Source organism: Achroia grisella, unplaced genomic scaffold (assembly GCF_030625045.1).
Source record: "Achroia grisella isolate CSIRO2021 unplaced genomic scaffold, CSIRO_AGI_Agris_v1 utg546, whole genome shotgun sequence".
NCBI lineage: Eukaryota > Metazoa > Arthropoda > Insecta > Lepidoptera > Pyralidae > Achroia > Achroia grisella.
Genome location: NW_026712931.1, coordinates 2,781,372 through 2,795,970, shown reverse-complemented (window position 1 = coordinate 2,795,970; position 14,599 = coordinate 2,781,372). Strand labels below are relative to the sequence as shown.

The 14,599-nt window shown below is 35.1% G+C and overlaps 1 protein-coding gene across 1 annotated transcript; it reads right to left on the bottom strand.

Moving 5' to 3' along the window:
- Positions 1-310: 310 nt before the first annotated feature.
- On the bottom strand, positions 311-12,230 carry LOC131848053 (uncharacterized). The gene is made up of 4 exons (XM_059197809.1): positions 12,192-12,230; positions 9,726-9,961; positions 1,231-2,713; positions 311-328 (listed from the first exon to the last, which is right to left on the bottom strand). The coding sequence occupies exons 1-4, from the start codon at positions 12,228-12,230 to the stop codon at positions 311-313; spliced, it is 1,776 nt and encodes a 591-aa protein (XP_059053792.1).
- Positions 12,231-14,599: the final 2,369 nt, after the last annotated feature.

Below are 14,599 nucleotides of genomic sequence, written 5' to 3'. Positions count from 1 at the left end.
TTTAAAAAGAGCTAATAATCTTCAAACGGCTGATTATAATATAGATATAAAATAACCCACCAGATACCTTATTTTAATAAATTTTTGAACAGGTAGAAACTGAGATTTGGATTGCCTGGGGGTATTTATGAGTAATCTGGCCTTGCTGTGGACCGTGACTGAATGAGTGCATATTATGTACCAATTACGGTTTGATCAATTTATGTTAAAAGATTGTGTGAGTGTGGACATGTATTTTTATGCAAAGGTCAATTGGAGATGGTAAGTGGTAACCATAGCACCATATACATAAACAGCAACAGGGACAATTTTACTGCGTTATCTCACCCTATATGGTGAAATAGGTTAAATAAAGGTATCTACACAGACTACTTTGTACAAAATCTATCTCAATGGGATTGTTAGTAACATGGACTAATAACTCCATTGCTAGCAATGTACCATGTCAGGTAGACCTCCACGTGGTTCCCCCTATAAACCATAGTATACCTATAAGCCACGATGGGCTAACTCATCTGAGCTCATGCTGGTATTATAATTCTCTACTGGTGCCCCGCAAAAAGCGAAAACCATTAGCGCACCATTTATTTACCATTACCATTCAAAAGGAAAAAGTCCACCTCAGTATGATTATTATTATTTTTTATACAACTTAGGTGGCAAACAAGCATACGGCCCATCTGATGGTAAACGGTTACCGTAGCCTATGGACGCCTGAAACACCAGGGGTGGCACATACGCGTTGCCGACCCTTAAGAAACCTTAATATACACTTCTTGAAAAACCCCATGCTGTAGTCTCTCGAGAAAACCTCGGCGGGTAGTTCATTCCACAATCTAAGTATACGCGGGAGGAAGTTGCTCTGAAACCGCACTGTCCGAGACCACTTAGGTTCCAATTCCCTGTCGATGGCGAGCGGTGCGATGGTAAAAGGTAGCCGTAAGCATCATGTCAAACAATTCATCAGATTACAGTCCGTTGTATGTTCGGTAGAATACACAAAGCGATGCGAAGTCTCACCTCAAGCTAAGTGGTTCGATACCGTTTGAGAGATTGGGATCATCGACAATTCTTCGATCTTCGAAAATTCAATTCTGAACCGAGTCAAAAGGACCGAGCTGGTATCCAGGTGCCCCTGGCCAAAGATGAGAGCACCATGTGCGGCCGAACTTGCGACTTATACAAGAGAAGTCTCTGGTTCGCAGTGAAGTACCTCCTCGCTCTATTCACCTTGACGCAAGCTTGACCTTTAGTACTGTCATCCGCATAGCAATGAATGTTAACCGTAGTTAACAAATCATTAATATGCAGCAAAAATAGCGTCGGGGAGAGAACAGAGCCCTGCGGGACGCCAGCGTTAATGTCCATGCTATCGGAGCAACTACCGTCGACCACGGCTTTGATGCATCTGCCAGACAAAAAACTAGCGACCCATTTGCATAATCCCTCTGGTATTCCGTATGAGGGCAATTTCGATAGAAGACCTTGATGCCAAACCCCTTTGCTCTCGATGGCAAGAGCCCAGCGGTGTGTGAGATACATTAAAAGGTCACCAGTTGAGCGATTATGGCGAAAGCCATATTGACGATCGCTAAATAAATCGTGATCTTCTAGGTATCTGAGGAGCTGTGTATTAATTACACGCTCCATCACCTTGGAGATCAAAGACGCGATAGCGATAGGCCTGTGGTTCGATGGGTTTGGCCTGTCACCCTTTTTTGGCACAGGGTGCACAAGGGTGATCTTCCATGACGACGGGAATTGCCCAGAGGAGTATGAAAGCGCGAAGAGGCGCGTGAGTACGGGACACAACTCAGGAGCACACTTCTTTAGCACCAAAGCCGGTATGCCGTCTGGCCCGTTCGACTTGTTGACGTCGAGAGACAACAACTTTCGCTGGATACTCCGTTGTGTTACGGATATTTCCGGCATAGAGTTACCACACCATGGGATGGTAGTAGGTATGGTGTCCCCAGCGTTTAAAGTCGAATTTGAGGCAAAAAGAGCGCACGACAAATCGGCCTTCTCTTTTGCACTATGTGCCAAGTTATCATCCGGCTTCCGTAGTGGTGGTAAGGACGACTGACTAATGTTACCTTCGGCAGCCTTAGCCAAGCCAAGGGACCAAAAGGCTCGACTTCCAGAAGGATGACGGGCTAGTCGCTCCCCAATTTTGCTGACGAAGTCGAATTTGGCTATAGCAGTTACTCTCTTACTAAACCTGGATGCAGCATTTAAATTCCGCCTCGCATCAGATACACCAACATCCCTGTTGGAACGAGCCGTGGTCCAAGCCTGATAAGCAGTTTCTTTAGCCCGTCTGGCTTCTCTGCATGACCTATTAAACCACGGTCGCTTTTTCGCCCCTGAAGCAACAAGCAGATTTGGAATGAAACATTCCATACCTGCAAGTATGACTTCAGTAACGGCGGCTGTACAGGTATCGACGTCTTCTGATGCAAAGCAGTGCTGCCTCCATGGGTACGACGCGTAAAATTCTCGCAATCTGTCCCAATCTGCTGACTTATAATGCCACATGCGATGTCGACCAGGTGTTCGGTGTGTGGCAGGATGTGTGCACTGTACTTGGGATCGAATAAGACAGTGATCCGAAGAACCAAGAGGCGCTTCCACGGTGACTGAATATTCGTCCGGACCTGTAGTTAGCAGAAGGTCCAGTAAGGAGCTCGTATGGGTCTCGATATCTGGTATTCTCGTTGAAGAAACCAGTTGTGAGAATCCATGGGCTAGGGCAAACTCGTGAGCAGTTCTCCCCGCATGGTCAGTGATTCGAGAACGAAGCCACTCGGTGTGATGGGCATGTATTTTGATTTGTACCTATTTGATAATGAATTATTCTCTTTGTCGCCACTCCGTCGGCCTGTAATGACCCTAAATGTCAAATTAATATATTACCGAATATGTGGCGTGACATATTAGATAGGTAAATGCAACATCAAAAGAGCCAATCATATCAGAGGCTATGCTCACGTGGTAATGATTCACATGTGAATTTACTTGTGGATTTATTAGCTATTTGATTTTAGTAGATTTCGTATTAAATCGTACTAATAGTGCGAATTAATATAATCAAAATATTTTGGTACACTTTTTTAGTCTTGATTATGCAAGTTTGGTAAAAATAATTTATGCAAAATTATTTACCTATAGGTACATAGGTACTAATCTTCATTATTCAATGTACTGTGCCTATACTATATTATGTAGGTACCTACCTATATTTTTTATTAAACTACATAATGAAACAGACTTCTATGATTACAAAATTAGGATGCCCATGACTATTACCTACGCCAGTAAAAATAATTTTAATTGATTTAGATATACACTATTAAAGCAATTACACGTTCCCATGCAGTTCGATAGTGCCTACTGATCGGTGATATTGTTAATAATATTGCAAACTTTGTTAATTCCATTTCAATCTATAAAATTATTACTTCTTAGCAGCTCCGTCAAAGCTGTAATTTGTCTTACACAAATAAAAATTTTAAGTTATGTTTGTAACCCTGTCAGGGCAGAAGACAAGAAAAGCGTCTCCATACAAGAATTTGGCCTCGTAAGTTATGAATGTATTATGGCTCAGGGTCGGCCCTCTGGCATAATTATGAATGTTTTGAAGGGTTACTTGACCTTCCATTTGCCATAATATAGTATATCAGAGGATGTTTTTATAAGCTACTAGTGGTCGACTAAATTCGCCCATAATGAATTAAATTAAGTAAAAGTATAAAAGTACACTATTAAGGTTCTATTGTCAAAGACTACAAAAGATCGACGCGCAATAACACATTGCATATGCACAATTAAAAAAACAGTATTCTGCACTCCTTCTCTGTCTATAAGTGTGCAAAATTTTATACTCCTCCGGCCGTGCAATTTTCGTAAAAAGAAGTAAGTACAATGTTTTTGCTCACGTATTGATATATATAGATATTATTAACAGAAATATGTTGTATTCCGATACTATAGTATTATTATATTCTTATCTACAGCATATATCAATATCTTAAACAACATAGGTTCAATTCAACGTTAAATGTAAGAGTTTGTAATTAAATAAGTACGAATATATAAAAACGAACTTATCACGAAAAGATGACTAAAGTATGTATACATATATATCTTTTATATAACTATAAACAAATATTACAACTGATAAGTAGCCTTTTTGGAAGGCGGGCTGGAACTTTGTACACATCGAAATATTATCAGTCCTCATTCTTCACCATTCTACAAAAAATATTTTATCAGCAAAATGAGAACTTCAATAATAAATGTAGCAGCATAAACTGCTACGTTTATTATTGAAGTTCTCATCAAAATATCAGTTTCTATTAAAATATCTCATTATAAGCTAAATTCAGTGATCGTAGCAATTTTCGTGAGATGCGCTCAGATGGAAGTATTCCGCTATAGGGGTGGACTCTACGAGACCCAAGAGGGCGGTCAGGCGACCCGTGCGCGTTGCCTTATGCTATCGTTTTCTGCAAATTGTTTTATGCTCTATACATGAGACCGTTTGAGTACAAAGGATTGTGTTTGTTTGGTGTATCTATATAGAGATATTTCATGAAATCGAAATAATAGGTATGTAGTAGTAAGAGTACGCATATAAACGTTCTAAAAATGGTCAGTTACTGAAAAAAATTAGTTTAAACAATTTAAAATTGCATGGTTATATTAATAAGTGTAATAATAAGTTAGTGGAATGCCAAAAGTTATATAACATTGATACAAGTTACCTAACTTCAAAAATAAAGAGTTTGGAATCATCGCTTCATGACTTAAATAACAAGTATATTATCTCTTGACCTTCCCTACATGATAGAGAAAGTTGCAGATATAGTGTTATTTGCGGAGGATACTTCATTAGTGTTTAAAATTGGTCGAAAAAGTAATCAATTAGACGATGTAAATTTTGCTATCTCTGCTATATTAAACTGGTTCACATGTAATAATCTATTATTAAATTCCAACAAAACTAAGTGTATTAAATTCAAGCTTCCTAATACAAGACAAATAAATACGCAGCTATTGCTTAATGATGAAATAATAAATTTCGTTAATGATACAGTTTTTTTAGGAATAACAGTGGACTCGAAGTTACAATGGGGGCCTCATATTTCAAAATTACCCAGTAGACTCAGTTTTGCTCCTTATGCAATTAGAAGAATAAGACAATTAACAGACGTGGCGACGGCAAAACTTGTATATTTTAGTTATTTCCATAGCATTATGTCATATGGCATACTGTTGTGGGGTAAAGCTGCCGATGTAAATACTATATTTATTTTACAAAAGAGAGCCATACCTTCTATTTATGATATGGGTTCGAGAGAGTCATTACGTCACTGCTTTAAAGAATCAAATATCCTCACTGTTGCCTCACAGTATATTTATGAAAATATTATGTATACAAGGAAAAACTTAGATAGTTTCAAAAAATTTAAAGACTGTACAAGTAGAAACTTATGCAATAAAAATAAGCTAATTTTACCTAAATGCCGTCTACACAAAGTTAGTAATTCATTCTATGGTAACTGCGTAAGATTTTACAATAAACTGCCAGAATCTACGCAAAGTCTGACAAAGAGGCAAATCAAAATTTATATTAAACAAATATTATGTAAAAAAGCCTATTATAGGATAGATGGATTCATAGATGACAGCAATATCTAGTAAGAATATTTTTTTAGCGGACAACGTTATAATTTCTTTTTCATACTCCTTTCTTGAAATATGATAGCGTAGCGGCTTTTGTAGTGATTGTCGCATGCATCCTTATGTAAAATGCGAATACTGTAACTACCATATAAGAAATTTAAATAAGTAGCTATGACGAGGTCGAGTGGAATGAGTAGTCATGCTCACTAAAATGTCCAGACATGTGGCGGCTTGGTGGGCCGGGTCATTGGGCTCTCTATAATATGGTCGAGCGCAGTGATGGCTGGCTCATCTGTCATACTCGTGAACGAGTGCTGCTTGTAGGGACTGGTCTGCTCTTATCACTACGAGTGATTTAATCTTATTGTGTTTTTATATTTGAATATTTGAAGTAGTGCTGGTATTCATACGTTTCTACTTGTAAAATGTGAACTTACAAGGATTGTTTAAAAGAGCAACAAACAAGTTTCTTGCTTATTCTTCTTGTGATGAGACAGCTTTCCGAATAAGCGGTAGATAAAAAAAAATTTTTGACTATTCAAAAGTGCTTAAATTAAGTTTATTTGAATAAATTATTTTCTATTCTATTCTATTCTATACTAATGTTATATACGCCATTTACTACTAGCTGTCATTAGATGCTGTACACGCGTGCAAATGCGGTGGTATCATTAGTTTGGAAATATTTTGTCTCACAATACTAAGTAACATCCCTTGAGTTACAAATGTAGTTATTACATAGTATAGTATAATAGTTGTAAGTATCTAATAATACAGGCAATGGTGTTATAATAAAATGTGTGTAATATATGAAACACTTTCTTTCCACGTACAGCACGGTACTATCTATAATAGACAGATTATCTATTTATTATAGACAGGTCGAGGGTAAGCGTGCTTGATGCCTAATTATAAGGATTAACTGTAAATCTGTTTTCGATGAATTTCCGTGGCAGCAATATATTGTTTTGATACCACCTTTATTGTTTAGAACAGAACTTGATACTAATATTATAGTTATTATTTGTGCAAGATAATATAGAATGGTGATCTTTGGAAAATAAAAAGATAATAGACAAAATTAACTAATAATATTATGCCAAATTTAGTGGAATGAACTACGATGTATGATTTCTGATGAATTCGTCATGAGGAAGACCGCTTTGGGGTTGATCTAATAGGGTATTCTGCTAAAGGCCGATTAATTCTTATTAATAAATTATCTCCGTTTTAGGTAAAAAAAGTGTTACATTCTATATAAGAGGTATTTTAGATTAAGATATTTTATATAGGCTTCTGCTTTGTGCTATTGTGGCAATAGCGCGCAGAAGTGTAGAAGTTGATAAAAGCTAAATTCGTCTAGCTATATTAGAAACAAATATAATAAAAAGTAAACTTAATTTTAAAATAGAGTTTACATGAAAATAAAGAAAAAAAATACTCATTAGATATAGTTTTACTATTAGTTATGTTATAACTACGTTACGAAAGTTACCCACTTACGCAGAGTAACGGTGTAGTGCAGGGAATAAATTGCGGTGTCGGACGCCCGGCGCGTGCTTACGTAGGTACTCTTACATAAACCCAACACCAAATTGGATATTCTTTTAAATATTAAATTTTAAAGTTTGATTAAGAAATTTTTTGCTCACTACAGTAAAATCACGAAATAATTATCATATTTTATAACTAGTGGTGCCCGTGCATTGCGTGCACCTTTGCACTCGACTTTCTATTTATGATTATCTAACGACACCACTAAATAAAATATCTATTTAAGACTATCCGTTATTTTATTATAAACTATTTAAAATTATTTAACGGTCGCGTGGTTTAGCACACTGTTTTACTTCCGGTGGTCGTGGGTTTGATTTTTCGCACGGTGTAAACACTTACATAAGTAAAAGACGTATATCAGTGCAGAAATAATGAATGATTCAAGCTTATATGTTCAACATATTATACAAAAGATGATTATGTACCTAAGTATATCTGATTAATCATGAAACGTAGACTTATATTTCTGAAGTACGAAGAACGTCGTGTAATCTAATGTATGTTATATGGTATCGCCACAATAATCGTGCAGTTGCAGGGCTGCCTAATACAAGTCGTAATGAAACCATCCGAGCAGACGAGATAAATGTCCTGGTATCCTGTTCCTACGTACCCCAAACTGAATTACTAGTAACATAATATTATTCAGAACGGAGTTGCATGGAATGTCCAACACAGAATAATTTATAACTTTAATTACTGTAATTCAAGGTCGGGAAAGAATTATTTTGTGTATTGCAGCACAGAATGTAAAACATGTTGTTTAAATGGAATGTTTTGAAAGTAGAGAATGTCAATGGAAATAAATTAATGAAAATAACCGTGTACGTGATATATGGGAGAATCTTATGTTGTTGTGTTGGTCGGTTATGTTTAAGATAAAATTACAACAAAATGGAACTGACCTGCATCATCAACGTAATATTGTCACTAGTCAAGGAACGAATAATAAAAGCCAAGTAAAAACAAGTCAGTATTAATGTTTACATGTGTTTTTTATTGGACACGTGTGTGTTTTCATTAATTTATTAGTTCAAGTTTGCTTTGCAATGATATTAATTGTGTTTGTGTAATGTACTTACATCTGATAAGCATAATATATTAATTAATAGTAGGTAACATTTCAGTGTCGTAATGGTTATATTGATTACTTACGACCTTCTGGATTGTCGATATAATTGAACGTAAAATTTGTCATGTAATTACAAAACACACTACATAAATAGTTAAACTTATCTATAATAATTTTAATTGATCATTTTTAGTTTGAAATTAGTATACACTATCTGCAAACATATATAAAACGATAGGGGACAGCCCAGATTCCCAGTGACTCTATCTAAACAATTATTGAAGTAAACTCAAACCTTTGATTAAGCACACATTTTATCATTCATGACTCATCGGAAATTTTAGGTTATGTGACTTGGTATCAATATAGGTCGAAGTATGAAAATATTTTTGAAACGTCAACCATGGAACTGTATGGTATATAAATATTTTTGTAAGCCTACATCTAAGTGCTCCGGAATGGCGACGTATGAGTAGTGTCACATGTCAACACGATGTCCATAGTCTTTAATGTGTAGGTATATATAGCAGCATACTATATAGTATATATAATAGGTATACATAAGTAATTGAAAAAAGGAAATAGGGAAATATGTAGGGAAGTTTCAAAGCCGTAATTTCCGTAATTTATTGACAGAACAAAAATCAAAACTATTACGTGATACAAAACTTCCAATAATATTGAAACTAAAGAATTGGTTCAAAGATATTTTCGAAAATGCATGGCAAACAGAGTTAAAAGGAGATAAGAAATAAAAATTCTTTTTGAAATATTAGTAAATTAAATTAATAAATAAAAAATACCGTTCTTACAAAACTTGAACCCAATTATACCTTGTCTCTCTGAGCGAGTTTTCAATTACGTTAATATACAGGCAATTTTTACTTGACATAGTCGAAAATGTCTCCTAATAATAAGTTTAATAATATGCTTCACAAAAATCGAAGTGGTACAGTGAGTGTATTTTGTCTTGACTGTTAAATGTTTTCCAGTAGTAGTGGTGATGGTGTACGGATAAAAAAACTAAGAAAAAGGGTAGACAGATTTGTCTGCTGGTAATAATTGTTTGCATCCGCGGCCACATACAGTCCAACCGTGACCAATACGTTTGTAACACTGTCGTTTATAAAATCTGGAACACTTACATAATATTATAATGGTAAATATCCCCTTTATGTGTACTATTGTAAACTACTGTGAAAAAAAAATTAAAACAGTGTTATTATAAATAAATTACGCATCCGCGATTATCATTACTGCGTGTTTTGTAGTTACAGCAATTCTTCCTTGAATCATTATAAATATCTTGAATAAAATTACAGCATTATCCTTCAAATTGCTAGGCAGTGAGTGCTTGCTTGGGGGTGACACCTGAGAAAACCGATTTCGGCTGGACGATCTCACCTACCTAGGTGAGTAAGAAGGATGCTGCGAAGTGAAGGACCCATAATATTGGTGAGTAGATGCGGGGCGGGGTTGCGAGGGCGGGCGCGGGGTGCGGTGCGAGGGCGGCAGCGCCAGGGCGCGCAGGGCGGCGGGTGGCACGTAACAAGTGAAGCGGCCCCGGGAGCAACAGTCTGCCGCAGCCCGGCCACGCGGCCTCACACACACCACAACAAGTGTTGCGACCCGGTCCGGACCGTGCTACCCGCGTAAGTAATGTCTAGTGGACTTATTTGCTTATGTATAGTCCAGCTACGAAGTTGCGAGTTGTGGGTACCCCGCGCGGTCCAGCGTCGACCTCGCTTCGCCGTCGGCACCGCCACCCTCGTTGGCCGCGCGCCATCGAGCGACCCTTACTAAGCGACCTTCGTAATCGCGTCTTCACATTTTGATAGATGCTGCTCTTCATATAACGGTGTACCTGTTGAATGCATGACGGGTTACTACAGCTGAAATATCTTTATAACCATTATTCGCATTACATTATTTTATATTTATACGATGTCGTTGCGTGTCTTACGTGTACATATAGTATTGTTGATGTACTTAATATTTATGATTATGTCCGATGAATTTCAACAGTAATTGAAAAGTGGATGGAAGTTTTCTGTGGACTAAACACTTTACGAACTACGTTTTGGATAAAATATATAGTATTAAATTAATGGGAAATTAGAAAATATACTACTGTAGCTATCTTATTCGTCTTGATTGGTGAGGAACAAAGGACAAGGCACCTTTGTTCATATGGGGGTAAAGAGTTACATTAAAAATATATTGCTGTCCCTTTTTTATAAATATGTATCCATAGAATATATACTCGTGTCTATGTGTGGCTTCATATTGAAGAGACTGTCTATATGTATCTACATCACATACACATCAATAGGAAGGTAGAGTTTCGTATTCATACAGTAGTAATACCTATTATTACACTTGCCCGTAATTATGATAATCTAATATCTCGTATATTTCTCGTTAACATCCTTAGAACTATTAGAACCATTTGGCAATAAAAATATTTTTTTCTTATGATTTTGGTACACAAGCAATAAATAAGGTTTTATTTTTAACATCCTAACGAATGAAACTTAACGACGACTAAGAGATGAAAGAAATAAAATGAATGCAACGTCATTTGGTAAGGTCTATAAAATATTCAAGTTGCTGCTCTTGATATGACAGTTATGCAATGAAAATACTATAACGAAATCGGTTGAGTAGTATTTGTTGAGAAAAATATAAACGAATACATAAAAATGAAAGTCCACATTCAAATACATTAGAAGTATCAATTAAAAATATACTATTTTGTATATTACTTTGATTATGAAAAAGAATAAATAAATATAAAAGAGTAAAAGAGTAGAGTAGGTAAACCTTTTACTTAAAATCTTATTAGCTTGACCGATAAATAACTTAGTAGGAAACACATAACATTTAATGACGTATTTACAGAAATATGTGATACAGAGTAAGTGCACTGCATAACTGAGCTATAATTTTTAAATTAGCAATCATAATGTAGTATTAAGGTCATTTGATGAAAACAGTTTTCGATGACATAGCGCCTGATAGGCCATATTATTGAATCCACCGTGATGACCGTGGTACCCTAAAATTTCACTATCGTATGTAAATAAATTTATCTTATGTTGTAAGTTGGTTTCTCTATGGATTCAATATTTTGCGCAATGTAGCCGAGTGGTACGCGTTTCACATTATTTTAGAGTAATATTAAAGTCACATTATTTTAAATTGTTTTCATTGTATTAGCATAATATTCATTTAGATCAAGTAATTTTTTTATATTGGAATTTATAGTATTTTTTATTATATTGCCATTTCGGTTCTTCCCTAACTTCTTGATTTTACCCCATGCCTACATACATATATCTCTTCGTGCATTGTTGGCGGTTTCGGACTTTTGGGTACTCTTAATTTGACCTCTCTTCAGAAAATCACCAATTTAGTCGATGTACGTCAAGGGCGCCCTCGACCGATGTGCCCATTAATTTCGCCTTATAGCTCTGCTTAAACTGTTGATTTATATTTGTAAAACCTTATGTCGTAACTGACTATCAACTAGTATAGTTAGAAAGCTAAAATTACATTAGTTTATTTTATAACGGAAGTATCTACTAAAAGATATTTATGTAAATTCATTCACGTGTGCAAAAGTCGTCCAAGTCATTAAAATAAAAAATAGAATTTGATTTTACTCTTAAAGATGTTATCGGAGAATACTTTAAACTTGAAGTCGTGCTGTATAACGATAATTTCAATCATAAAAGTAATTGTGCTCTTCCAGTGTTCCTTTAGATTATAACTTGGCTAATGCCGGTCGGACTCCCATCGCCAATAAAAAGATAAAGCAGATGTTCGGTCAAAACAATAAAGAATCTTATCGTTATAAAAACGCTATGCTTACGTAAAATTCTTTAACATAAGGCCTTAATTGCATAGCCATTTTACTTGTTTTAATATAGTCTTACAAATAGACATATATTGTTTCTATCAACAAGGATTATTTAAATATAGTATGTTCAATTGTAGTAGGATAGTAAATTATATTATTTGTATTAGTAGTAATGCTATTACGAGCAGTATCCTATACGTTTATTACGTTAAAAAAATCTGATTTTGTCTGTTTATTCTTGCTGATCTCTAAAATGGCTGCTTCGATTTTGACGGGACATACACTTGCACATAGCTGATGTTATAAGAAGTAATTTAATATGCTATTATTTTAAATATTAAAGATTGCGAAAGTGATCTTCGAAATCGAGGTAGTAGAGGAGTATAAATTAACTTGTTATGGTCATGTACTAGTGAAAGCAAAACGCAATAAGCCTGTTAACTACATAAATTCAGTAAGATCAAATTGAATATTGTACTAGAAAATAATGCAGTGGTCGTGGGTTCGAACTTACCAAAACTTTTTGTCAAATCAACCCTTCCCAATACTGTTATTAACGCAATTAATTCGAGAAATGGGGATTTCATAGATACTCTGCTACTTCGTTGGACACCAAATAATTTCTATATGCTCGGCTATGGTAGTTAATTGGTTTTGTCTGTCACCACAAAAAACAGTCGATGAAATGCTGTTTCTATCTATTTGAGCTGCTTCTACTCTTTATATACCTATATTATAATCTTTATATCTATTTAAAGATACAATAGTATATTTGCTTTTTATTAAATTTAAGAACTATGTCACACTAAAACTAGTAATCATTAGTAATTATATATTTATTATTTAAAAATTGTGAAAAAGATAGTTTCAAACTTATTTAATTGATAAGTTTTAATACGAAACATTCTTAGTTTTTATAGCAGGTAAGGAAATCCACGTACAACTGAATACCTGCCCTAATTGCTTAATTAAAATCACATGACTGTGCACTTATGTCGGCCGAGATGAGTTGCCCCTTCCAGTCTACATAGTCATTACTTTCAATACCCACTCATTTTGAGGGACTCGCTCCAGAAATGATGTTTTGGGATGAGGAATGAGATTTTAACGATTCATTTGCTACCAGCTTTCATGTTCTTTTATGGTCACGAGGGATGGATTTTTTATCGCCGTAAAGAAGTCGTTTAGTATTAAACGTTTTATTATATGGACAAGAGAATATATTTCTTGTTGTTACCTTTCAGGATACAGTGACGGCTAATGTTGTCATTGCATTTGAAGTGCTTTACTAAATTATTACGTAAGAAAAAATCATGATGAGATCTTTAAAGAAAGTAAATTTTGTAGAACTTAAATACAAAGGAATATTGCACTACGGGCCAAAACTTAACAAACTCAACGATTCTCTAACTGTTGGATCTCATTTGTTGTTATCTTTTGCAACTACTACGTGGGTATAGGGGTTGTAAAATACATTGTGTTTGTTTTAGAATTCACAATGGAAATTTAGGTAGTCTTAATTAAAATTTAGATTTTAATTAATTTAATTTAGCTAGCAACGTTGGCACTTCTTATCTAATTTGTTCTTTACTATTCTCAACGTCGCACAAACTTAGACAGCCTAGATACGTTAGAATTAATTTATTTAACTCTTACATTAAGATTAATATACAATCACTTTTTACATGCTCTTTCACAAATTAGGTATTATTAAATATTTATGTATCTCTGACCACCACGTGGGATTGCATGGAGGTAAACGGAAATACACATTACTGTACCTTTGATAATATATTAAAAGGGCGAATCCGACTAGGGATTAAGTATTTAATAATGATTTGCGGAAAAATGTTTTCATTATGAATTCAAACGTTATATAACTAACAACAATTTGTATCTATTATATACATATAATAAATGTAATATAAATACTTTAAGATGTTGGGGTACATGTGGTCGTGACATTAACGAAGTACCAGAAGGGGCAACCAGTTAGAATTTTTTATATAAATGCTACCATAAATAAATACCAAACGAACAATGTAATAGTAGTTGGAGAGGAGATACTGGAAAAATCGAGAACAAATTGTTAGATAGACACGCCTCTTCGCTTATACGGCTCGAAGCGAAATCCAAATGATCAGCGAATTTTTATCGCTCTACCCGAATAGAAAACTGTGCATTTACTACATCAACTAAGCTTTTACATTCACTGAACATTGCCAACGTTTTGTTTATAGCGATACTTACGGTTCATGCGAGACGAGATCTTCATATTAAAATCAGTCAAGTAACAAAATTCACGAAGCGTGTGCACATTTAAGTGGCCCAGTAATAAAAGTAATGCTTTGTTAATTTGTTGGATATGTAATTGGACACAATAATGTAATATATATAAGAGTAACATGTAGCTTAATCAT

Bases quoted from the DNA above. Each gene is read 5' to 3' on its own strand.
- LOC131848053 (XM_059197809.1), bottom strand. From the start codon at position 12,230: ATGGCTATGCAATTAAGGCCTTATGTTAAAGAATTTTAC. The intron at 9,962-12,191 runs GTAAGCATAGCG...TTACGCGGGTAG, and splicing joins CTTATGTTAAAGAATTTTAC to CACGGTCCGGACCGGGTCGC. The intron at 2,714-9,725 runs GTAGGTGAGATC...TTCTTCAACGAG, and splicing joins CATCCTTCTTACTCACCTAG to AATACCAGATATCGAGACCC.